This window comes from Ixodes scapularis, unplaced genomic scaffold, assembly GCF_016920785.2.
Source record: "Ixodes scapularis isolate PalLabHiFi unplaced genomic scaffold, ASM1692078v2 PGA_scaffold13__105_contigs__length_92229423, whole genome shotgun sequence".
In the NCBI taxonomy this organism is placed as follows: domain Eukaryota; kingdom Metazoa; phylum Arthropoda; class Arachnida; order Ixodida; family Ixodidae; genus Ixodes; species Ixodes scapularis.
Window position 1 is genome coordinate 14,616,646 of NW_024609839.1, and position 25,497 is coordinate 14,642,142.

At 47.4% G+C, this 25,497-nt stretch overlaps 2 protein-coding genes across 2 annotated transcripts; both read right to left on the reverse strand.

Moving 5' to 3' along the window:
* Positions 1-10,895: 10,895 nt before the first annotated feature.
* LOC115325651 lies at positions 10,896-11,627 on the reverse strand. Its single transcript, XM_040214471.3, has one exon. The coding sequence runs from the start codon at positions 11,625-11,627 to the stop codon at positions 10,923-10,925; it is 705 nt and encodes a 234-aa protein (XP_040070405.1). The 3' UTR covers positions 10,896-10,922.
* A 750-nt stretch (positions 11,628-12,377) lies between these two features.
* Positions 12,378-14,348, reverse strand: LOC115326538. The gene has a single exon (XM_040214470.1). It carries the CDS (start codon positions 14,346-14,348, stop codon positions 12,378-12,380), a length of 1,971 nt encoding a protein of 656 aa, XP_040070404.1.
* Between the last annotated feature and the right edge of the window lie 11,149 nt (positions 14,349-25,497).

Below are 25,497 nucleotides of genomic sequence, written 5' to 3' on the forward strand. Positions count from 1 at the left end.
TTGTACCGTATCGGATGTGCAAAAACGGTTCTCTAAAACTCTGCATAATGCTTTCGTTTCATTACGGTGCCTGAAGCGCGTCTACGAATCGTGCGTCCTATTCCGCTCTTGCATCCAAAGTGGTCCTGAACATAGAGTTATTACAATAAACGCTAGAGGCTCAGCTGGCGCTAGTGTGCTGTTGCAAATTGAAGCAGACAGCATGCAGTCAGAAATTGACTTCCGGTAACGCATTTCTATGGGAAAAAGCGAGTGCATTTCTCTCTGCGCTCGATTATAAAAGCAAATATCACGAATAATTTGTACGTACTAGGCACATTGGAACATTTCTCAGTCACGCAGCCGAAATAATTGGTCAGTTACAGCATTTTTATTTGAAATTCGCGGCATTAAAAACGGTGTTAAAACCGCTCCGTACGTGTATTTATGTGTACTGTCGGACACTGTTAGCGCGAACATGGCGTCGACGCTTTCCAGCACGGGGGATATACGTGCCAAACGAACGAACGACATGTGGAAAACCAAGAGCGACGGCAAGAACTACGCAGTAACACTGGGTAAGTAACTCCTTGTGCCTGCAGACGATCAAAATAAGTTGAAAGTCACGTAATACAGTCCGATTTGCAATAAATAAGTACTGCTTTATTCTTTCTGCTCATGAATATGTGCGAAGATGCTTGTTCTGTGTTCAAATCATCACCCGCACGCTCTAAATCTTCGCAAATAGGGGGAAGCCAGAGGACAGGTGCGCGATAAAAACTGCCCAACATAGGAAATAATAAGAAAACACACCTTTCGTTGCCCACGTACTTTATTCTTTACGTTTCGAACGTTTTTTTTAACCGCTCGTAGAGATGCACGACGGGGTCATTTTCATATAGTGAGAGGACAGGCATATTAGCAATATATAAGCACTAGCGGAATGCTGGCGAACTTTGAGCACACTCTACATGCCTTTCGATCGTTATTTTGCTTAGAATCGTCGCTGGTTTCTACATACCTGCCATGGAACAGAGGTTTGGGCCTGAAATATAGCGAAGTTTAACATCGTTCAGTGGTAAAGGAAAAATGCTGTAACTAAAGCAATTACACTTACACAATATTAATAAAGGTGCATACTACCCGGTACAACCGAAATAACAAAAGTTATTAATGTTGTTCTCCGGCGACGAGACAAAATTCACGCGCGTTTTCCCATAGGAATACACAGGAAGACTGGAAAAGTAGACTGCATGCTGTCTGCTTCAATTTGCAACCGGAAGTCCCATAGACACTAGCGCCAGCTGAGCCTCTAGCGTTTATTGTAATAACTCTATGGTCCTGAAATGGCAACAAAAGACGCCACAAAAACCGGACGAAGTGTCATCCTGTTCGATTTCGCGATACTAACAATTAGGCAAACAAATTTTGAAAAAAAAAAAGAGAAAAAAAAACACTCCTGGCTTTTGAGGCTTCCGTGACCTGTCGAGCTGCAAAGCGACTTACAGCAGAACAGACGTCTCGCCCATCTGCCTCCACTGCAGGGACACCGCCAGGGTCGCGCCGGCGACCAAGTTTCACTTTTAGGACGTCATCGGGCGAATATCAAGGGACCACACCTTTAGGACGCGGTGAACGCGCTGCTCGGTGTCTCGTTCGAGACACCGTAGTTTCTATGGATGCCATGGAATTCAGCCGGCTGAATTCCATGGAGCGTAGGAGCACCAACACTTTTGCCGGGCGGCGTTCGCTCCATCGTGGCGTCAGGACACGGGGTTGCTGACGCCGCACGCTAAAGCCGCTGACACATTGCTGATGAATCGTACAAAAGACCGTTTGCAGGCACTGCCTGAGACGTGTCACTTCCTCGCATAATAGTCACACTGCTCATACAGAAACTCTCTACAGGCATGTTCAAAGCATACATATATGAGTGAACGAAACCTGCTTCGAGCATTCCTAATGCCTGTCTGCAGATGACTTTATGTATGCAGTGAACAACGCGTGTGTTGTACTAGGCAAGGTTAGTATATCACAAAAAAAGTTATATAAAAACAAAACAAAAACTTTAAGCTTTTCCACTCTGGTGAAGAAGGAAGACCAGGGGAGCTGTACAATAAAAGGTAATGGCCGGCCGCAAGTCGGCAGGCCAGAGTGGAAAGGCTTCCGACATCTATGAGCGACGGCGGCAACGAGATACATGGCTAGCCACCGTCGCTCATAGATGGCGGTAGGTGTCCAGAGTTCGGTGTCTTCATTTATTTGCGGGGGACACGATCCTGGGGAAACTAGCCCTTAACTGCTCCGCAGTAAAAACAGCGCGAGATTATAACTCGAAAACCATATTTATTTCTCGACATATCCACCCCCTACATTGATACATTTCTCCCGTATTTTCACCAGTGTTCCAACACCTGTCGATTCCAACCATTTCTTCCACCTGGCGCACCTATGCCTACGTCGCAATCTCAACAGGACGACGACCAGTTCATTCCTTGTCAAAAACATTCGAGCGTCCTGGGAAGAATTTCTCATCCCAGTTGTGCACCCCTTTAAGCGATAAACACGTCTGACCGTAAACCTTTTGCACATAGCCCTTTTTCTCCATCACCCCTCCTTCACCCCCCCCCCCCCCCCCCCCTTAAACAAAAACGCAACTGTGGGCTGCTTTTTTTCCGAGCGCAGTCGCCATTTTGAAACTGAGCTACGCAGGCGCGTGACTGTTACCTAGTTACTGCTCAGAGAATACCATGAAGCTGGACTGTGTTAACGCCTATCAACATATTTGGAAAGTAATCATTACTCATATTACATTTGTGACTCACTGCCTTCTCTTAGTATAATCTTTGAGCGTGACTGCGGCTGCAAAGAACGCATCATACTGCAAAGTTCGTCGGGTTTTTGTTTTCGTATATTACCTACATATAAATTCATACAATAGCGCACAGACACTTTTGTTGACATCTTTACGATAATGAATGGAATGGCGTAGGTCATTTATGCATAGAAAAAAATATGACCCCGCATTGGGAGGCGAACTTCTCGTTCTACATTTCTCATTCCACCCCCCCCCCCCCCCTCCTTATTTTCTTGATAAAAACGCTCCCTCAAGCCATAGAAAAGCGTCGATAAATTCGTAAAAACGGCAAATCCGCAGCGAATGAAAGAACTATTTCATGAAGTTAGAGGAACGACGTCCACGGTGTAAATTGGAATAACGCGTTTACTTAGCAGGATATGTACAACGCTCACCGCTGCCTCGATCGTCTCGATGTTCTTTCTCCTCCCGCTTCTTTTCTGCACTTTTTCGTCTTCGGTCCTTTGTCGCGCGCACATTCCTCCTCCTCGTTTTCAATATTTAACACACTCCGGGGCCCGAGGTGGGAATTTCAAGGGGGTACAAACGCTGTACAGGCCTGATGATTTCACTCCCTTTGTGGCAGCTTTACCTTACATGCCCGCACTACACCGTCTTTGCCTTGAATGCGTCCCGTAATGACCCCAGTCTCCCAGAACAGTTTTTGTACATAATCATCATGAATTATTACTACATCACCTATTTTTAGGTTATGATTACGCTGCACTTTTTGGGAGTGAAAACTGCGGAGCACAAGTAGGTATTCATGTTGCCATCGTTTCCACATGTGCTCCATCACACGCTGTCGGTGAATCCAAAGATTAAGTATTTGTAGCTGAGCCTTAGACTCATCTGAAGCATCTGTTGGAGATAGAATACGACAACCTAACAAAAAATGAGACAGAGTCAATACGTCTGGCTCATTGGAACTGGAGTAAATGAAAGTGAGCGGTCGTTAATTCACAACCGCTTCGGTTTCAGACAGTAAGGTGCCCAGCTGTTGCAGATCGAAAGACCCCTTTCCCAATAATTTGCGAAGGCACGTCTTCACAATTCCAATGAGCCTTTCCCAGAAACCGCCCCACCATGGCGCTCTTTCTGCGATAAATTTCCACGTTACATGATGACTAGTATAGTAGTTTTTCACTTCATCTTCTCTCAGCAATTGGTGCATTGCAGCTAGTTCTCTTGACGCCCTTTTAAAAGTTGCAGCGTTATCCGAGTACACGACTCGCGGGGTGCCACGCCTGGCACAGAATCTTCTAAAAGCCATAAGAAAAGAGTCTGCCGTAAGGTCTACAACAAGCTCAAGATGAATGGCTCTAACCATAGCACAAGTGAATAGCACAAAGTACGCTTTCACTACGCTACAGTTTTTCACAAAAATAGGTCCGGCAAAGTCTACTCCCATAACTTCGAAGGGACGAGAGCTTAGGACTCGGTCACTTGGAAGGGAAGCCATCGGCGCACTTGCCGCTTTAAGGCGGAACCGGGCACAAAGTAGACACTTTCCGGTAACCCGTTTAACAGCCTGTCGTGCACGGGTGACCCAAAACCTAGCACGCAGTTCAGTTAAGGTGTCACCGACTCCTCCGTGGAGCACCGCTTTGTGAGCATGTAGAACAATCAGTCTAGTCACAGAGTGTTCACCTGGAAGTAGTACGGGGCTTTTCTCGTTGTAGGACAACATCGCGTTTTGAAGGCGGCTCCTAATTCGGACGAGTCCTTCGTCGTCAATAAAGGGATGGAGGTCTCGTATTGGCGAAGTATTTTCTAGGTTTTCTCCTTTCATTAGTTGTGGCATTTCATCTGCAAATGCTTCTCGCTGTACTTGACGTAACCATACGTTCTCGGCTGCTCGAAGTTCCTGGGCCGTAAGTGTACCTTCACGACGCGTCGTCGGTGAACGGCAGTTGTTTGCGAAACGCTTTATCCAAGCTGTCACCCTTGTCATTTTGGTCCAAGTGCTGTACTTGTCGGGGCTAAATATCGGCTCATTTGCCACGCTGACGATAACTGGAACATCACGTTTCAATTCCAATATCGTATCATCATCCACGTCTGTAGACTCGACGGCAGCAGTTATCCCAGGCCAGCATTCCTGTGCTCTTGATAGCCATTCAGGTCCTCTCCACCAGAGGTTGTTTGATAAAAGTTCCTTTGCAGAAAGTCCTCGAGTCAAGAGATCCGCTGGATTCTCATTTCCAGGGCAATGGCTCCAGTGAGAGGAATCCGTTGCTGTCTGTATTTCTGTCACTCTGTTATAAACAAACTGTTTCCACTTGGCTGCAGGACTTCGGATCCAACATAGAGTGACAGTTGAGTCGGTCCACAAGTGGTAAATCATGTTCCAATGCTTGTTTGCCAGCGTCTCTTTCAGGAACTTCATTAAACGAGCGGCTAGAACTGCCGCAACTAGTTCCAAGCGAGGAAGGGTGATACGTTTGATAGGAGCTACCCGACACTTTGAGAGCAAGTGTTGGACGCTCACATTTCCGGTTGCATCCTCGATCCTGAGGTAGGCCACTGCACCATAGGCACTCGAACTGGCGTCTGCAAACACGTGAAGTTGGTGGCGTGCAGAGTTATCAAAAAAGTTCTTCAACCCACATCTGGGAATCGAAAATGTCTGTAACGCCCTGAATTCTTAACACCATTCGTCCCATTCTTTCTGTAATGCTCTAAGCATGTCTTCTTCCCAGTCGGTGCCGTGTTCCCAAATCCTCTGGAAAAAGATTTTAATCCTGATGAGAAACGGAGACAACCACCCCAAAGGGTCAAACAGTCGCGCTGTCGTCTGAAGAACAAACCGCTTAGTGTTGTCTTTATCTTCGAGGAACTGCAGCACTGTTTCGACATTAAGGCGAAGCTCGTCGGTGTCGGTATTCCATAAAAGACCGAGGACCTTTCTAGCTGCCGAAGCCGAAGACGGTGCAACTTCCTTTCCAATGTGTCGTTGAAGCGCCTCGTCGTTTGTGGTCCATTTCTGAAGCGTCATGCCAGCTTCCTCAAGGATAACTTTAGCTTCTCTGTAGACGCGAAATGCCTCGTTTGAAGTCGAAACTCCCGTGACTAGATCGTCCACATAAAAGTTCTCACAGAGTAGCCTAGTTATGTTTTGAAAAGCTACTTCCATACGCTTGAAATGATGCTGTAATGTGGCAGTCAGTAGAAATGGACTTGCCGTCGTACCAAAAGGTACGCGAGTCATTCGATACTCTTCCACTTTAGGCAGGGGATGGCCTGTCTTTGGCATCTGCTCAAACCACAGGAATCGTAGAGCGTCTCTGTCGGTTCCTCTAATAGATATTTGAAGAAAAGCCTTTTGAATATCTGCCGTGAGACCTATCTTGTGCAGCCTGAAGTTCACGAGCGTCTTCACCATGTCATTGGTCAAATTCGGCCCTTTCTCCAGATGATGATTCAGTGAAGCTACCCCAAGTGCATGGGATGAGGCGTCAAAGACGACTCGCAGTCTTGTCGTTGTTGATGATTCTCGTACCACAGGCTTATGAGGCATGTAGTAACACTTGTCAGGTATGCTTTGGCCGTAAGTTATCTTCTCTGCATGTCCATCCACTTCGTATTGCCGGACAGCTGCGTCATACTGCTGGATCATCTCTGTATCTGTGATGAGCCGTCGAACCAAGCTGTGTAGCCGTTTGACTGCAACCGTATGGTTGTCTGACAGGTCCACGTTAAGGTTCTTCCAAGGAAGAGCTACTTCATACCTTCCGTATTTAAACGCAATATCCTTGCTGAATTGTTGGAGAACTTCGCTGTCGCGACTGAAGTTCGTTGAAGCGTCAAGTATTCCAATGCTTTCGAGCTCCCAGAATTGCTGGAGCGTGTCGGAAACTACTGATTCGACGCCGTTTGTTTGGAGGGCACAGATGTGTGTTCCAGCTTCTGTGAAAACACCGCCGCCAGATGTCACGGGTCCTTGGAAGGTCCAACCGAGCTTCGTGTTTATAGCGGCCAGGCACTTGTCCTCGCCATGCAAACAGACTTCGTTCAGGAGGAATTTCCCTATCTGGTCTGCTCCCACAAATAAGCTGATACCAGCTTCTCCTTTGAGTCCAGGGAATAACAGAAAGTCAGCAATATACCGTCCTTCCTTGTTCAGCCCATGGACAAAAGAGTGTGCAGCGGGAGCTTCAATTAATTCCTCGCAGATAAATATAACTTCAATTGCTTCGATTTCGTGTTGAAAATGGCTGAACTGGCTCATCGCGGCGACTTGTACTAAGTTGTATTTCCTTCGTGGTGCTCCGTTAGATCCTCCAAAAGCTTTGATCGACAAGTCAACTGTTTTTTCCGTGCGTAATCCCAATTTCCTCGACACGTCTTCTCTTATGAAAGTTCTCTGACTCCCGTTGTCGAAGACTCCTCTGATGTAGCACGACTGGCTTTCGTTCAACAACCAGGCTCTAAATGTCTGTAAGAGCACCTGTTTATCCACTAAGGTCGCGGATGCATCCTTGGTTGCCGCGTGCATGATGGCGCTCTCTTTTTCGCGTGAGCCTTTCTTTGCTTTGTACATCGGATCGCAAACAACTGTAGCGTGCCTGCCCCTGCATTCTGAGCAGCGTACGTTTCGGCGGCAGTCTCTCGCCCGATGTCCAATAGCAGTACACTTAAAGCATCTACTTGCCTTTGCTAGCCGACTTTTCTTCTCCTGCAGATTGATTTCAGAAGAACAGTTCTCGGTGTTGTGCGTTGGCGAAAGGCAAAAAAAAAAAAAACCAGTCACTTTGCTGTTTAGCCGCGTCACTATGAACTACCGCCACTGAAGGTAGATGGCTGCTGTATGAGCTTCGTGTGTCGTCAGGTAGCCTTCGTTTTGTAAGTGCGACGAGCCCAGTTTTCTCGCGGGCTTCCACTTCTATACGCAGATAGTATAAGAGTTGTTCAAGCTCTGCTTCTGACGACTGATTTTCTCTTGTGTTCTCTTGGAAACTCTGTCGTTTATAATAGTCAACAACGATGTCACTTGGGATTGCTTTGGTGAGAACCTCTAATAACATTGCTGCGTACGACAGCTCCGGCAGACCCAGCGCTTTTAGGCCTCGCACGTTAATCTGTACGCTGTCCAGGAGTTCCCTTAGTTCAGTCACGTCACCAAATGACTTGACTGGCTTCAGCGTTCTTAGGTTGGCAAGGTACGTTTGCTGGATAATATTTACGCTTCCAAATCGGTTTTTCAATATTTCGATTGCGACGCAGTAGGATGCCTCGCTCTCCTGGATTCCTGCAATGGCTTTCGCTGCGGGCCCACTCAGCAGAGTCTTCAGGTAGTGGTACCGATGAATGTTGGTCAAATGGTTGTTTTCGTGAACAGTATGGCAAAACATTTCCCAAAAGGGCTGCCATTGGGATACGGTTCCGTCAAAACGAGGAAGCTCTAGTTTGGGAAGTCTTGCACCTACCCGCCCTGGACCTCCGTGATCGCCGTGATCATTCTGTTGTGCGCTCGGAGCAAGTGGTAAGTCTTCGTTTTGTTGATCGATTCCTCGAGCCGGTGGGCCTGGAGCTTGGAGCGATTCAATGTGATGGCGGAGCAGCGCCAAGCTTGCAGCTGCGTTGTTCTCGTATTCGCTTACCGAAGCGAAATCCTCTGCAGTCTGTTCGTCCGTGAGGAAGGCCTCTAGTTGCTCGTTGAGCTTCTGCAGGCCGTCATTGCAAGTCTTCAGTCTATCGTGCAAAACCCGTAGAGCAGAAAGGCTGAGCTGGTTGGAGTCGATGAGTTGTCTTGCTTCGGTTCGTAGACGTGTATGCAGAGCCCGCTGGGTGGTTCGTTTGCTTTTCACGCGTTCCTTGTCGTTAATATTGACGATCTTTCCTCTCGGTTGGGTCAGTAAGGTAGCAGAGTCCCGGGTTTCGGCACCAATATTTCATGAAGTTAGAGGAACGACGTCCACGGTGTAAATTTGAATAACGCGTTTACTTAGCAGGATATGTAAAACGCTCACCGCTGCCTCGATCGTCTCGATGTTCTTTCTCCTCGCGCTTCTTTTCTGCACTTTTTCGTCTTCGGTCCTTTGTCGCGCGCACATTCCTCCTCCTCGTTTTCAATATTTAACAAGAACGAGCCGACGTTAAGTATTAAGCAATTTTTCCATCAACCTCAGGCACAGATCAGAAAACGTTTACTGCGTTTGCATCCCACCAGAATCATTTCAAAAACAGAAGCACGCGTCAGTTGGTTTAACTCACACATACACAAAAATATACACAAACACAAAAAGGAGTAAGCGAGCTTCTACATGCTGTCAACGCTTTTCTCTCTTTTTGCCGTCGTTTACACCGGCCTTCCCGGGCACCCCGTTAGGAAGGAAATTTAATTTTGCGACTCTGTTGCGATAAGAAAAAAAAAAAGAAGGATGAAGCTGAGGTTCATTTCCCTCGCTCTCTATTTCCAGACTGCGTTTTGCGGTGTCCGTTTCTTATTTTCAATTTTTTTCGCACCCCCGGGATGCACTTGCTGCCATTTCAATCATCCCGAACTTAAAAAGATACCTCCAGAGCGTACAGGGAAGCGGTTAGCAGCCCCTCCAATCGGGCGTCATGAACGAGCCGCGTCGAGGTTTTTCCTCGACCCGGACAACCACTCAGACGCCGTCACTCTGAAGTCAGAACGCAGCCCACGCTACACGATTCTATGCAGCCACTCCAAGGGCGACAAGGGCGTCTCTCCACGCCCAGCTCTTCGTACCTTTCTGTGTTAGCCATCACCCCGGTTAACCCAATCACGCAGAGGAAACAAAAATTCGTTAAAGACACTTAAGGCCACGGTCCCACTGAATGTGGCAGTTTAGGTACTTTTTGGCAGGTCATTACTCATCTCCTTTAAAACACTGTTTTGTGGGATTGATGTCATTCGAAAGGCAATGCAATCCTCTTTCATTTGATATTATGTATGTGTTGGTTTTTACTGCTCATGCGCGTTTGTAGCGTTGCGAATATGATGGCGCGGACCCTCACTTGCTCCTCTAGTTCATGTTTTATGAACGATCCATTAAAGATAGCACGGTTCCAATATAGCAGTTTTGTTAAGATGATGTCGGAGCAGAATGTAACGATGCACTTTTTTGGTATTTGCACTACTTTGTTTTTTTCATCCCTCCAAATATTGCCCTAAAATCGACATTTTTCAGCACAAATATGTTTTTAACGACAAGCGCCAGGGCAATGAAATTAGCTACAGATGTAGTGCTTATAATTGGTAATATGCAAAAAAAAATTTAATGTTGTGTAAAATTTTTTTGTTTAGATATTTTATATCAAACGTAGCACTTTTTTCTGCTTCGAGTCATGGTACTTCAAATGCCGCTGAGGAAATACTTAAACTATCATAAAATCTTTTATAACATTTAGAGCTACAATGGTTGCCCAAGAGGTGGACGATGGCTTTTTTTTCATTTTCAAAGCCATAACGCTCCAGGAGCCCTTCAAACTTACCTGTTTTTGAGGCATATATTCTTTGGACATCGAACAGATTTATTGGCATCTAATAACATTTATTGTTTGGAATAGATATACATTGCGATGTATTAAATTTCCACAATGATCTTGCTTTGGTTTTTTAATAGGTGTAGAGCTCAGCTAATTTTAAAAACAATTAAAAACTGTTTGGGTGTTTTGTTGCGCTACCTGGCGGATGGCAGACAAACTGCTGATTTCTAGTGTTCGAAAAAATTCCGAAGGCGGCGTTGGCGTCTGTATCATCATCAATCTCCGTGTCTTTTTACCTTCACATTTAAAAAATATATTGGAAGATTTACTATCGATAAATGAATGGTTTAAGTACTGGGCCAGGTTAATAAATCTAAGACAAATAATTACACACGCGTAGCGTGATATAATGAGTTCATTTTATTTCATTTCATTTCATTTATTTGGCTCAGGAGAGTCGGGAGTACAGCAGAAAGGCCGAAGGCCCATACCAGTTGGTCTGCAAACACCCAAACTAAAGGAGGGGGGGGGGAGGGGGGGGGGGGAAGAAAGCAAAAGCAACAAAATACTTTTGACAAATACAAGTTAAAAAAAAAACCAAGACAACAACAATTAGATACTTGCACAAAGGCTATGTGAGCGAATGACGGAGATGGCTAGTTACTCTATGGCAGAAGTCCTTCACTTCGTCTCGTGCCGTGGGTGGGCACAAGGTGAAGCTAGGTGGCAATGATCGCCAGTGCGTCACAGTCCTCACAACAAAAGACTGGCGATGCCTCTCAGTTCTGGCTAAGATAGGCTGCAATGAACCGGTCCGATTTTTCCTTAAAGGGAGCACAACGCCAGACTGGCTTGAGTTCAGAATCAAAAGGTTGGTCAGCAGTCGTAGGGAGGCCACCTCTCGCCGTAAGGCAAGTGGGTTCCACCCAACAGCTTGCAGTAAATCGGCCGTTCGCATTTCCCGGTAACGTGCTAAGCGTGTGTCGCGCCGCCTAACCAAGGTGGCGTAGGCGGCCCGACGCTGGACGCTCTCCAGTGCCGCTACAAGGTGTTCCTGGTGGGGGCTCCATATGGGGCAGCAATACTCAAGTTGAGGAAGCACAAGTGCAGTGAAGAGATATCTTAAGGTCTCGGGTCCAGCCCCCTTGGTTACACGGAGACAAAATCCGAGCTGCCGACGCGCCCTCGAAAGTACCTCTCCAACGTGAGCGGAGAAACGTAGCTGGGCGTCCAGGGTGACACCCAACAGCTTTGCGCTTGATGTCCACCTCAGGGCAACACCATCAAGGCAAAGACTAGGAGGGGCCAGGGGTTGCCGGGCGCAGGATATCACCATAGCCGAGCACTTGGCAACATTTAGAGGGAGCCTTTTCTCAGAGGACCAAGCAGACACTGCATCAAGGTCATGTTGGAGCCGCTGTTGGTGAGCAAGGCTGGAGATTGGGTGCAGAAGAGTGACATCATCTGCATAAAGCAGGGGCTTGCAGTACAGGGATGTAACAATGTCATTGATGTAGACGTTGAAAAGTGTGGGTCCAAGCACACTGCCCTGAGGAACACCGGACAAGACCCCAACTGTATCAGACACTGAACCACGGAACACAACTCGCTGAGTTCGCTCACATAGAAAGTCTGTCAACCAGTTGAGGAGTTCGCCACATACGCCAAAAGCACGGAGCTTGCATATGAGGATCTTATGGTCTACTCTGTCGAATGCCTGCCGGAAGTCCAACTAAACAAGCGCAGAGGGGGTACGGCCATCCAGGTACTCACTGGCAGTGTTGACGAGAACAGCCAGGGCCGACTCGCAGCTCCGACCGGGCCGAAAACCATGTTGATACACAGTGAGTAGATTATGCTGTTCGAAGTGAGCAAGCAGTTTTCTGTTTATTACACGCTCCATGGTCCTGCAAACTACGGAAGTCGTGGAGATGGGGCGGTATGATGAGGCCGTGTCAGTCGGCGCCTTGCCACCTTTGTGTACAGGCGTTACCACGGCATGTTTCCACTGCTGTGGCACCTTTCCCGCCGAGAGGAAGTTGCCAAAAAGCCGAGTAAGGACTGGGCATAATCTGGTGGAGCAGGCTCATAGGAATGCAGGGTGAACGCCATCAGGTCCTGCACTTTGGGAAGCGTTGAGGCAGCGCAGCGCTTCTTTAGTGTCGTCCTCTGTGATCACTTGCCTGGTAGGTACATTACAGTCAGATGTTTGGGCACTGGGAGTGCCGAGAGCTAGAGGCACATCTAGGAGAGCGTCGGAAGCCCATACAGAGGAAAAATGGTCACTGAACAGCTCAGCAATAGTTTTAGGGTCACTGAGAACCGAGCCGTCCCTTTCGAACTCTGGGACAAAGGAGGACCTGCGCTGGCTCTTGATGTATGCCCAGAAAAGCTTGGGAGAGCGCGCAGCTTTCTCGGCGACCACGCACAGGTACTCCTTGTGGGCCGTATACACCAACTTTTTCAGGTCTCGTTGTGCTCTTCGTGCTGCAGCAAGGACGTCTGGACGATTTGTCTTCTTGGCTTTTCTGAAGAGTTTCCTCTTTTTGTGGGAGAGGCGTATAATATCATTGGAGATCCAGGGGGTCCTCCGACGGCCGGACAGATGCTTGGAAGGCACACAATCTGCCTCAATGGCGCTCATGATGTCCAGCCACATGTCGTAAGCTTCATCTACAGATGGAGTGTCGAGGACCAGACTCCAGGGTGCGAGATGTAGGAGGCTGTTCAGGTGCGGCAGGTCCATCCTGGAGAAGTTCCGTACCATTTTAGAATAATGGCCAGACTTCGGCAGCGTCAAGAGGCTCGAAAAGCGGATTGCGTTATGGTCGGACCCAGTCAGGCTCGGTTGGATGGAACAGTCAGTTATGAGGGGAAGGTTGCTCACAAACACGAGATCTAAGAAGGACGCTTTGCCTGTGATCGACCTGTATGAGGGTTCACCGCACACCTGAACAAAACCAGACGTTTCCATAACATCAAGGAGAGCATCGTCGTGCGGGCTCAGCGGGACAGGTGCAGAGAGGTCAGACCAGTCTATGTGAGCGTTAAAATCTCCAAAGACGCAGACACAGGAGTAGGCCGAAACGTCAACATGTGCCAGAGATTGCCCCAAGAGATCGTAGGAGGCAGCTCGCGTGCTAGGTGGACAGTACACGCAGCACAGCAACATCTTGCCCTTCCGATGTGTAACTTCGACAAAGACTGCCTCAAGGTCCTCTGACTCCAGGTCGCGCCTCCGACGGCAGGGCAGTCGATGGGGCACCATGATCAATACACCACCCCCATAAGACGCACGGTCCCTCCTATAGACGACGTGCCTGGCGGTATCGATGAGCTGACCGTCGTGGACAGACGGGTCGAGCCACGTTTCGCAAAGACCAAAGACTGTGTCTGGATCCGCCTCGACCAACGCTTGGAAATCAAGTGTTTTGTTTTTCACTGAACGGACGTTTGAAAACCACACTGCGATGCGGGAGCTCCCAGGTGAAGGGCCGACCGGAGCCGGCGACAAGGCGGGCTGCTGGGGAGCGGTGTCCGCGGGCTGGCTGCTCGGAGCCGGAGCGAAAAGATCGTCATCCAGGGGTGGGAGTGCACAGACTCCGCAGTACCACTCGGTGGATGAAGAGGAGAGTCTCCTGTAGGCTTTAATTGACAGCAGCTCACACTTGCGATGGTGCCAGGAGTCGCATCCGTCGCACTGCAGCGCAGCCACATTCTCGAGGACCGGCCGGTCACAGCGGGGGCAAGTGGGCCGCGGCCCAGGATTGGGAGGAACGTCTCCGGCGAGGAGGAGGAGCAAGGTGACGGGCGCTTGCTGGAGCGAGCGGGCCGAACGGGCTCTGAGGGCAGTCGTTTTTCCAATCCCAGTAGGCTTAGCCCATCCCACGGCAAAACCGGCATCACGGGGGGAGGCGACCGCGATGTGCAGCCCAAGTGGTACAGGCAGGCGGGCGAGACGTTCATCGATACTCGAGATAGCAGGGCATTGCCGGCGAAGGCTTGCGAGTACGAAAAGATAAAACAAAGTACGGAGACACGCAATCTCGGACGCCATGTTTGAGGTATCTTCTTCTTTTTCTTCTCATTATTCGATATGATTGAAATCAATAAACAATAAAGACGAAGAGGAAAATAATACACCCGAGTTCACTTCATGCCTAGAGTCACTATATGAGCTATAAAGTATCAGCACTCCGTTCCCCAAAATTGTTTTGGGCGCCGCCATTTTGGGCCTTTTTCAGAGCAAACGCAACTGCCGATCATCATGATCCAAAAGTACGACCTCCTCAGTATTAGATGCGGTGCTAGGAAGCTGATGCAATATGGCAATGCTCTGTCGCGGGTTGTTTAAACATTTGTGGGGGACGGAAAATCGTTTCCTGTGATTTTAGATAAAGCTTCAGGTAACTGGCAACCATGATTTTAAGCCACAATATGGCCAAGTGTCGTTACTCTGAACCGTAACTAATTTACGGGTACATGCGGGAACAACGATGAAGAGGCAGGTGTAAAAAGGTAGTGGCTTGTGGAATCCACGGGACTTACGTCATGGCCCCTCCAGGTATTACAAGTTTCTTGAACAAGAGCATGAATAGTGTCATTAAATAAGCTACGCGTCAGAGTAGCGACACTTGGCCATACTGTGTCTTAAAATCATGGTTGCCAGTTATTTGAAGCTTTATCTGAAATCACAAGAAACGCTTTTCCGTCCTCCACTTTAAACAGTGTGCGACAAAGCAAAGCAACATTACATGAGCTTCCTAACACCGAATCTAATGCTGAGGATGTCGCACTTTTGAGTCATGACGATCGGCAGTTGCGCCTGCTCTGCGCAAGCACCAAAATGGCGGCGTTCACAACACTGTCGGGGAAGAGAGTGCCGATACTCTAAGCGCAGCTAATTTATTTGCTCTAGTTCCCGGGAAACTCCTTTTCCCTGACTGAAACTGAAAGTAATTATGAATATTACACCATTATTATAGCGTATTTAGTTATAACCAACTACACATAAGGAGAGGAGGAAGCGACCGGGTAGGAGAAACGCGGGTTTTATGTGCGACCGTTCTAACCGTCTCAAAAGAGAGAACGCGCGAGCTTGCGCTGGTTTAAAAGAAGGCATCCAAAGAAAAGAGGCGGCACGCTGTGTTCTTTGTTAGTATGCGTCTAATTGCAAATTGTTGTGTGTATGTTTATACAGCCGGAAGTTAGCCTGCCTTAGTGGGCGTCTGGTGTCTCAGCTGTAGATGAGCAATTTAGCCAGTGCTGTACAACCCCAAACCTGGGGTCTTTAACGTCCACCACGCAGTAGTGATACACAACCGCACGCCGGTACGATGCTCTTCCAGATCGAAATGGGCAGGGGCGGGGTGGGTTCTGCAGCGCGAGTTTTCGCTCCACGTGCTCCAAGCTGGTGTGCGCTAGACCATGCACTCGGCCACCGACCCCCCCCCCCCCCCCCTTTCTTGTGCGTCTAATTTATATACAGGTATAAGTATTTGAAGATCGACGATGGACGTCGATCGTCTCGAGGTAATGTAACGTAATAACATTATATAAATAATAAACTTGTTAAAGGACTGAACGACTCAATTTTTCAATTCTTGGATTGTAATATGGCGGTAGCTTATTGTACTTACAATTGATGAAGAGCAATATGAGGTGACGAGGTAATGGTTAAATGATGAGGCTCTATAAGGATGACGACATAGTGGGTGTCGAACCGCAACGTACAATGTCAGACTTGTTTCAAGCATCGTGTACCCAAAGACTTTCCTCACTCGCAACAGAATACGGTAGAATCAATGAGGATGCTGCTTTACAACTGTACGTGGAACAGGAAAACTGCACTGTGCAGAAGTACAGCTTATTCGCTAATATGAGGGACGGATTTCCAGCAGCATTCCCTGATTGACTACTTGGAACAAATGGCCTCGTTGACGTAAAGTGTCCCCGTTCGAAAAGATTCTTGAAGCATACTTAAACCGCAAAGGAGTATGAGGCGAAAAATAAGAAAAAAAGAGCCTGGTGTGGAAGGTCCAAATCATCACCATAGCTTCTACTATCAAATACAAGGGCAATTACACAATACACAAAGAGAGTTTTGTGATTTAGTTATATTTACACTCAAAGGCATTGACATCCAACGTATTCAGAGAGGTGACACCTTCTGGTCAACCTAAATAGAGCTTTTTCTACTCAAGTTTTACATGGAAGGCCCGACTTCCGCTGAAATTCCTTACGTAGACGAGTTGCTCGACCGAATGAACTGAAATTACTCCCGATCTGGGAATCTCTTGATCTTCGTTTGTAAGCCATAGTATCATGAGATCGAGGGGTGTGGCTCTTCGTCCGCCGGATATTGCTGCGGCGGGTGTTTTTCCCGTGTAAGATGAGACCGTCGCGTGCTGCTGGAACAACCTGGCGATTCTTCATTGAACTGCTTCTTCCGTAAGCTTCAAAAGGGCTTTTTTTTTCGCACACCATCTGTTCTGCATGCCCATTAGTTGCAGGATGGTTTGGTGCACTAATGTGATGCCTGATGCCAGTTTTTTTTCTTCACAAACTTGTTTATTTTGTTTGAAGCAAGATTTGACGCGTTATCAGAGAAAAGTATTTTGGTAGGGCTAAAGTAGGTAAAAGAGACCGTAGAACGTCAATGACGTGTTTGGACGTTGTGGCAGGCATCGTGTAAGCTTCCAGCCACTTAAAGTACACACTAAACATTATAACACCCATAATCGTGTAAAAAGGGTGTAAGTTAGGAAAAACACCCTTCTTACACTTCATTTACACGATATTTGAATATCGGTGGGTGTAAAAAGGGTGTGCTGATGTTTTTCATCCCTTCCACACCCTTTTTACGACCTCGCTTATTGCGATGGCGTCTGAAATCGTGTAAAAAGGGTGTATGGGCGAATTATACGCCCTGTATTAACACGGTGTGAAAGGGGCGTTATGGTGATGCCAGTCTAATACACCCATGATTTCATATCCGTTAATGCTTATTGCTTTGCTGAAACTGTTGCTGATGTACGGCGGTATAAACATCCAGTATAATTAATCGCTACACGAAGTCGCGTATGGTTAGGAAGTGATGGAGTATAGTTTTTGCAACTCCGATCGAACTCTTCGTCCGAGAGGAGCCGAAAATTAGGTGTCGCGTGTGCGTCAGTTTCATCAGTTCAACTTCGACTTAAAAACAAAACATCTCCACTCGCAAAAGATGAACGAAGACGTGTCAATATACAACCCAAACAGCACACAGCATTGCGCCGATATAGGATCAAATATGAAAAATTGCGCCGTTACCATTTTGGTCCAGCCAATATCTGTGAAAAAAAGGATGGGTCGCGGCGACGCCATTCTGACATACCGTAGGCGATGCCGTTTTTGGTTGAGCGTCAAGATTCCCGGATGAATGGCCTATGCCGGCGAGGTATGTCTATTTCTTAACCGCCTAAAATCCGACGTTAAAAAAGAAAAGAAAAACAAGATGAAGCAAAACGGAATCTGCTTACTTTTAACCAGAGAAAGACCTCCTGCGCTGAACCACTGAACAATTTATGGGCCGTGGCGCCCTCATTTCGTGTATTACAAACTCACCTCACTGGCCCTCGCACTACTTATAGCACCTTCACTGAGATTTTATTTTTGTGTGTAGTTCTAACGAAACAATTCCGCAAGACAATCGAAAGTGCCGAATTTATGACACCCCGGCTATAGTACGCGATCCTTAGTTGACACCAAAATATCTATAGTCGGTTACAAGTCAAGAAGGTAGGAGAAGCTCCTCCCACAAGTGTGATCCGCCCGTTTCAAATCTCTCCGCAGTCGAAAGAAGAGTTCACTGGAAGCGCTCCTTGTTCCGCTTCAATGGATTCCCACTTGTCTCCGATCCCACTTTTTAAGAAAGAGACCTTTGTATTCATCGGAGACGAAACCGAGCCCCTGAAAGCAGCCTTTGTATCCTTCGGGGGGAAGCTAATCCCCGAAAGTCGTATTTGTTTCCGTCCGTGGGGGGAACTCTAATCTCCCTCTCGTGACTTCCACAATGCTAAGTCAAAGTCGAAAGATAAAGCAAATATGCACAGAAAGGCAAGACCCTCCTCGCGCGTTGTCCGCGACGTCACGGAAACGGTGGGACGCTATTGGATGCAAAGGTGGCGGAGGGATATCTGATTCCCTTTGAGGGGCATTTGCCGCTACCTTCTTAACCTGTAACTGACTATAGCCTCCCGACGCTTTTTTTCCTTTTTTTTTCTTTTTTCGTACGGGTGAAATTGCATCTCTTGTTTCATGCGTTCGAATTTGTTTTGTGTTATTTATTTCGTGATTTCGCAGTCGGCATCAGAGCACGCACGCCACTGCGTGAAGCAAGTCCTGACGTGTCCCATTTTGCGACCCTCCTTGGGCAGCCCAGGTGGCTTATACAAAGCCGCAGAGGGAGATTAGCTGCTTTGTCCACCCCTCTTTGACCTCGTCTTCTGATAAGCCTCCACACCTTCTTTTGTGTCTTCGTGTGGCTGTGAGCGAGTGCGAAGGCCGCTTCTAGCAAATCAGAGGGGTGGTGTGTAACACGTGACCCTTCTCCGTGGGACAGGGACGCTTGGACTATAATATGTCACGTGACTCGCTCCGACGCGCTGATGGGCTCACTGGGGCCGAAGTCTTTGCCGTATTCCAAATTACGGTGAGTGTAGAGGAAACGTAGGTCCGGTTTCTAAAAAGCTTCCGTCAGGCGTCAGTGTTCTTCTGTTTTTCGTGCGTTGCAGTCGCAGCCGTGGTTTTTCGTCTTGAACGGCCGGAATACGTTCATACTAATTTTTTGGTAATATTTGTGAATTTCGTCGGAGTCCATAGAATTATTGTGCTGTGTTTGTTGGACGCGTTTCGACAAAGAACTAACTGCTCGTCGGCGCTCGGGAGACTTCCGCTGATTGTGATCAACCGCCTTCATCCTCGACATTGTGTTTGCGTAGTTTTGTGCTGCCCTAGTCGGATTGTGCATCTATCACGACAGAGAGCTGCTCATCGGCGACGGCGAGAGTTCCGTTGAATGTGAGCAACCGCCTTCATCCTGGACGTTGTGTTCGCGAATTTTTCTGTGGTGCCCGAACCGGATTATGCAACTATCACGGATTACATGAGATCGGTGTTTTATTTGTAAGTACTCTGCAAGCATGCTTCTGGTAGTAGTCCTGCTTCCGTCTCAATAGACCATTTTACTGTTTACAAGCATGAACTGCTGCTTACGCCTCAATCAACTCCCGGTCGTTCCGTCTCTGCCAGCCTGTCGAGTTTTGCCTACGTCAGCAGAGCTAGAAAGCATTAAAGTAGGTTTAGGCGAAGGAAAGCCTTATTTAAAGTTTGAGTGCATTTATTTTAAGCCTCTAAGAATTTTGTAGCTTTGTCAGAAAAACTTAACACTAGGTCACAAATGCCAGCATTTGAGGTTTGACATGGGTTTCTCGCGAACTCGCGAAAGAAGAAGATGAGGTCCATGCACGTTTTTTCTGGATTCAAAAAATAAAGTGTTCCACATGTTTCAATTTGTTAGCAATCATTTCTCCGTGAATACTTTTTGATGAAGCGCTGTGTTACACATTTAGTATAACTTCTTGTACCTGAATGAAGTGAGAGTTACTGCGCAGACGAGCTGGTGAAGGATCATGGTGAAAAAAACCCAAGACTAGGACAAAAAATCGGGACAACACAACACGTCTCAAGACATTTTGAGACAGTATTGTGTTTTCCCAATTTTTTTGTCACTAGTCTCGGGGTTTACCCACCATGCTCTTCTAGCTGCAGTACACGTTTTTGGTAGGGTGTACTGCTGCCATCACACCCTAATAAAAAGGTGTAGAGCAGAATCACTCCTTTCTGTGTAGGGTGTAAGGGATTACACCGGTTTTTGAGGGTGTGAGAAATAACACCATTTTTCTAGGGCGTTTTTGTACACCAATAAGGGGGTGACTTGTGACCCATGCCATTTACACCAATAAGGGCGTGAAAATGTTTAGTGTGTACGCATCGCTCGTGACTCCGCAGATGCGGATACGTTTCGCCACCCACCGATTGTATAGTGGATTGTTGGACTCAAGGAAGAGTTCGAATCTTTCCAGAAAGTTAGCCTAGGTGCCAGAACTTTTGTCGAAAGCAGTAAGTGTTCGAAACGTCGACAATGTCGGTAGCCACATGTTGTGTTTGACACTGGACACTTACCATTCTCTGAAAAGAAACTTGCTTGTTCGTCTGCCACGAGTCGTCCGATATCAAGTAATCACCGCAACACCATCTCCCGACAAAAACGCATGTCCATAGTTAGCAATCACGTCAAAGTATAAATTCCCGAGCGCTCACAACTTGCCGCCGCTAAACGCCGTTCATTCGTAGCGTCATAATTGCAAATAAACGTCCTGCTATTTCTTATGATGGTTCTCATCATATTCCTCCTAACCTGTACTTACAACATTATGTGTGTCGGTACTGCCGAAATTATTGCAACGGCGTTTGTTTTCTGGGAACTATAATGTAACAATCTTTACAATATCTTCCGGATCCCGTGAAACACAATATTTCGTGACGTTATTTCAGTCGTCATTATAATGGCGAGGTAAGTACCGTAAATCGCGAAGCAGTTTACTTGACGTCCGCTTCCACTGATGTCTTGGAAGATTGAGTCTACTGAGCGTGCATTCCTGCAGAAGAAATTTTCATTAATAGACTATTAACACGTCAATCAACATTTGATTCCTTCTTGGTAAGATTTATTGCGAAAGCCCGTGACAACCGCCGAACCGCATCTCCCTATATCAGAGAACAATTTATGCCCAGCCTGACATTCTCGCATACATCCGTTTGCTGGGCCACGCTACTTGAGCTAGCTGAGCACAGCTGGCAGCGGCGCGAGCAAGGCCACGAGGGGAACGTGATGGTGCTCGAGCCATCCCACTGTGAACCAATGTTTCGGCCACCACACGGGTGCGTGTCGCCATCTATTGGTTGAACTAACGCCTTGTTCAAGATGGCTGCCGTGGGACCGCAGCCTTAAGACTGCTTGCGTGTAAGAATGCGAAAGCATTCCTACACGCAGCGCATTCCCTCAAGCAACGCGCCATGTCTTCCTTTTTCACGCGGCGCTCCGGCGGTGACGTCACGCTCCCCCACTGCGCAGGCGCGGCGAGCTCCGCCGGCTCCACGGCGGCTTCCGTGACGACGCATTTGCGTTGCTGCGGTTTTCTTTGTGTTTTCTTTTCAGAGGCGTGTCCGCTTTGACCTTGCGCGCCCCCGCCGACTTCTGTGCCGAAGCGTCTGATATGGCGTGTCGCAGTCAATGGGAAGTTATTGCTCGTTTCGCTGCTAGAGACAACGCCGTCTTCGCTCCATGGGACCAGTGAATGCTTTCGTATTAAAACGCTGGAGTGCATGCGTGATCGGTTTAGGCGGTGATAGCGACAGGGCAAAAACGAACGAACGTCGTAAGGAGGCACTTTCGCGGCTGCTTGATTTGGCTCAATGATAGCGTAGCGTCGGTTGAGGTCGGATTTGGAGTGAAACGGAATGCATCGATACCGCTTTCGATATGCCCTTGCTGATCCCGCTAGACGAACTCCATCTATAAATTGCCTTGCGCCGTTACGAAAATCGATCTTGACGTTCGAGGGAGCTCCTATTGTGGTCCTGCGACCTCTAGCTGTGCTAATCCTATATGGAGACTCGCGATTTATGAGCTCTCCAGTAACGCGCTGTTTGTCATCAACTATACCTAGGACGTCTATATGGGCAGGTATCGACGTTCGTCGGCGGAGAAGAGCTCACGGGAGATAAGCTCGCCGGAGATAAGCTCATAAGAAATAAGCTCACCGGAGATACACTCACCGGAGAAAAACTCTCCGGAGGAAAACTCTCCGAATAAAAACTCTGGAGAAAAACTCTCCGTAGGAAAGCTCATCGCAAAACCGTCCGATGCGGAGAAAAGCTCGCCGGCCTTTTGACAGATTCAGAGAAAGCTCACCTGCGAATTTGTAAAACGAGCATTTACTCGACTGAAATATGTTCGCTTAAGGTGCAACCCCACCCTTGGTTAGTGTGATTCTGAACCAACAGATGGCGGTGGGATTGCCTTCCAGGCCTGTACATCAATGCGAGAAATGGTGTGTGGTGGCGCTTCCATACAGTGGGGCATTTTTATATAGACGCTTTGCAGCAGCTGTGCATGGACGCCGCCATAACTGACCTTAATTTTTTGTTCCGTCTTATTTCGTTTATTTCACTTCATCTTTACCATAGCAGGCCAGGTTATTGTCAAATTAGATTCAACTGTGTCCTTTTCTAAAGCATCGGGCTTTGTAGAGGATCGTCAACTACCGTTTCAGTTGCTCGGCATCTCGGTAAGACAAGAGAAGGTCAGCAATGGCGGCTGTAATTTGGCGCGTGTGTAAAGCGTCTATAGCCTGAATTTGACATCCCTGGTCCCTTGATTGTTTTTTTTTCCTGCACGAGCTTTCTTTGGAACGCGCACAGCTGCGCCAGTTCTCGTGCAAGGGTGCTCGTTGCCTACGCTCCGAGCTCACGTCTCCAGCAAATGTGAGCAGAAAAAAACGCGAAAAGCGTCCTGGGCCCAATGGCGAGACACATGCACAACAAGACTACCGACGCATTGAAAAATATAAAATTGCCTGTGCGCCGTTATCGGAAATTTCAGAGACCGATTACATATATTTCAATGTGATTACATTTATATTGTCAGGAATGAAGTTGACGAGAGGACAAACAGTGAACTCACAGAACTGTGAATTGAAAACTAAAGGTTTAATCGACGAACTTGTGTCAGACAAATAAAGTAAAGAAAGAGCGTCGAGGCAGCAGAATAGCAGGCGGCGATTCGGCAACGTAACAGAGAGCGAGAGCGAGGCTGACTCGACAAGGTCGTGGGCAGTTGCTTATCTACAGTGCGTCACTATCTTTAAAATTCGACAAAGAAGGTTCGAGCGTCGCGCGCTCGCGGGGCGGAGATGAATTGGCACTTTCGAGAACAAGAAAGCAGGGCGAAAATTACGTCTGGTGCAAGAATGGACGCGAATCTTCTAGAAGTCTGTGACCGAGCGTTGCTTTCTCGGCTCTGCGGGCGGCAATATGACGGGCCGGCACTTTTGTGGTGCATGTGTTTGGCTCTTTGTGTATTTCCAGGAAAACGTGATGACATAAGAAACGGGTTTCCAAAATTCTTGCTTGAGGAAATAACTACCTAAAAAATCAAAACATATGAACTTTTTCTTGAATGAAGAAAGAATAAAACAATTAAAACAGGGACAACACAACCACCAGTCCACCTTAGTCGAACATGAGAGAGGGATTTACCGCCAAAAAAAGGGAGTTTGCATCGGTTCATGTCTCGCCCCTGTTCTCAACGAATTATTCATTTTATTCGTTGACAGAGCTATAAAAGCACAACTAGACATCTCCGCGCCTGGTTGCCATTTTTCAGATATGTAGACGATTACCTAATCATACACCCTGCTCGAACTTCTCCAGATAGCATTACAGCTGTTTTTTCCGCTTGTTCGTCAGGCCTTACATTCACGAAGGAAGAACCATCGAATAAAGGTCTTCAGTACCTAGATTTGCGGCTTCATGTCAGTGCCACTGGACTCTGCTGGGCCTTTCAACAAAGGTCTGCCAAACCTGTCCTACTGTTTTCTAGCGCCCATTCGAAGTCGGTAAAACACGGTATCATCAAATCATTGTTTTCGTCATCCTTCACGAAGTCTTGCTGTCATCTTTCATAATATAGCTTCAAACTGCAGCACATGAGGTTCGTCAGGGCAGGGTTTCCCGTCGACCTTCTCCGATCTGTAATGGAAACGATGATTCGCGGGCCTGATCGCCAGTCACCAGCCACAAAAAAGAAAGCCCGATTCGCCGTCATTCCTTACGTACACAATTCAGCCCACCGTATAAAATCCATTGCTTCAAAGTTCAACACGAATGTTGTCTTCTCGTGCCGCATGCGTCTTAAACAACTCTGTCAACAGGTGAACAACAACCGGATTCCGATTGGCTGCACTGTCATACACGAAAAGAAATTCATTCCATGCAAAGAGAAGAAAATTTACTCCAGCCCCTTCAGCTGCGGCCATCAATACATAGGACAGACCGGCAGATGCACCAATCACAGACTCCGCGAACATCACAACGAAGTTTCTAAGGCCTCTCCAGATTCTCATCATCCCATAGTCATACATGCCCGTTCGTGTTCGCATTGTCATCCCCTCTTTGATGACTAAAAATCCGGGGGGGGGGGGGGGGGGGCGGGGATATGACAGCAGATTCGGCAGGGAAATCATAGAATAATTCGCCATGACCACAGCAAAAAACAACGCGTCAAACCCTTCCCTCCTGCTGACGAAAACTGAGGTTGAATTTTTAAAATCCGAGATAACCCTACCACCCTGACTTGCACTTCGCTTTCCTTCTCTCCCCCTTCTCTCTCCTACTCCTATTGGGTATAGTCGGCTGCTCGCTGTTGAAAGTTTACTCGTCTGTTGCTAGTTTGAAGATGTGGTTGGTGTTGTCCCTATTTTAATTGTTTTATTCTTTCTTCATCTATGACTTTAACCAACAGGCTCTTCTCCCAAGCGAACTCTTTCTGGGGCGGTCATGTGTCTCATTCAGGTAGCTGGGTGTTTATTTGGTCCAAAACCACGAGACTGGAAAACACACACACACAAAAAAAAATGACACTCGAGTTTAGATGTCGAGTTTGGTAAATAGGACTGGTGCGGGAGTTTTAATAAAAAAAAATGCCTAGGTTAAAAATTAACTCCCAGCAATAACTGATAAGAATTAATTTTAATACGAATCCAGTGGTAAATGCAATGACTGACCAGGAAAAGATTTTTGGTCTTTGGATAGCTTTTGAACACAGTTTAAGCGATGTACAGGGTGCCACAAAAAATACATTTTTTTTTACCGCAAGAATAAACTAGGCATCGCTGAACGCTCATTCCCTGCTCAAAGGTAGCGCTAGAGGTCACACCACATGTCAAAGTTTCAGCGCGATCCGATAATTTAATCAAAAGTTAAAAGTGATTTTCTGAAAAGTTCAATAGAAAAATGGCGGCCGACGGAGTTTTCGAATACACGGGGCTCTATGGGCGCCAGCAACCGATAACGGGCAAAACTGGGCTCCATTATCCCATTGA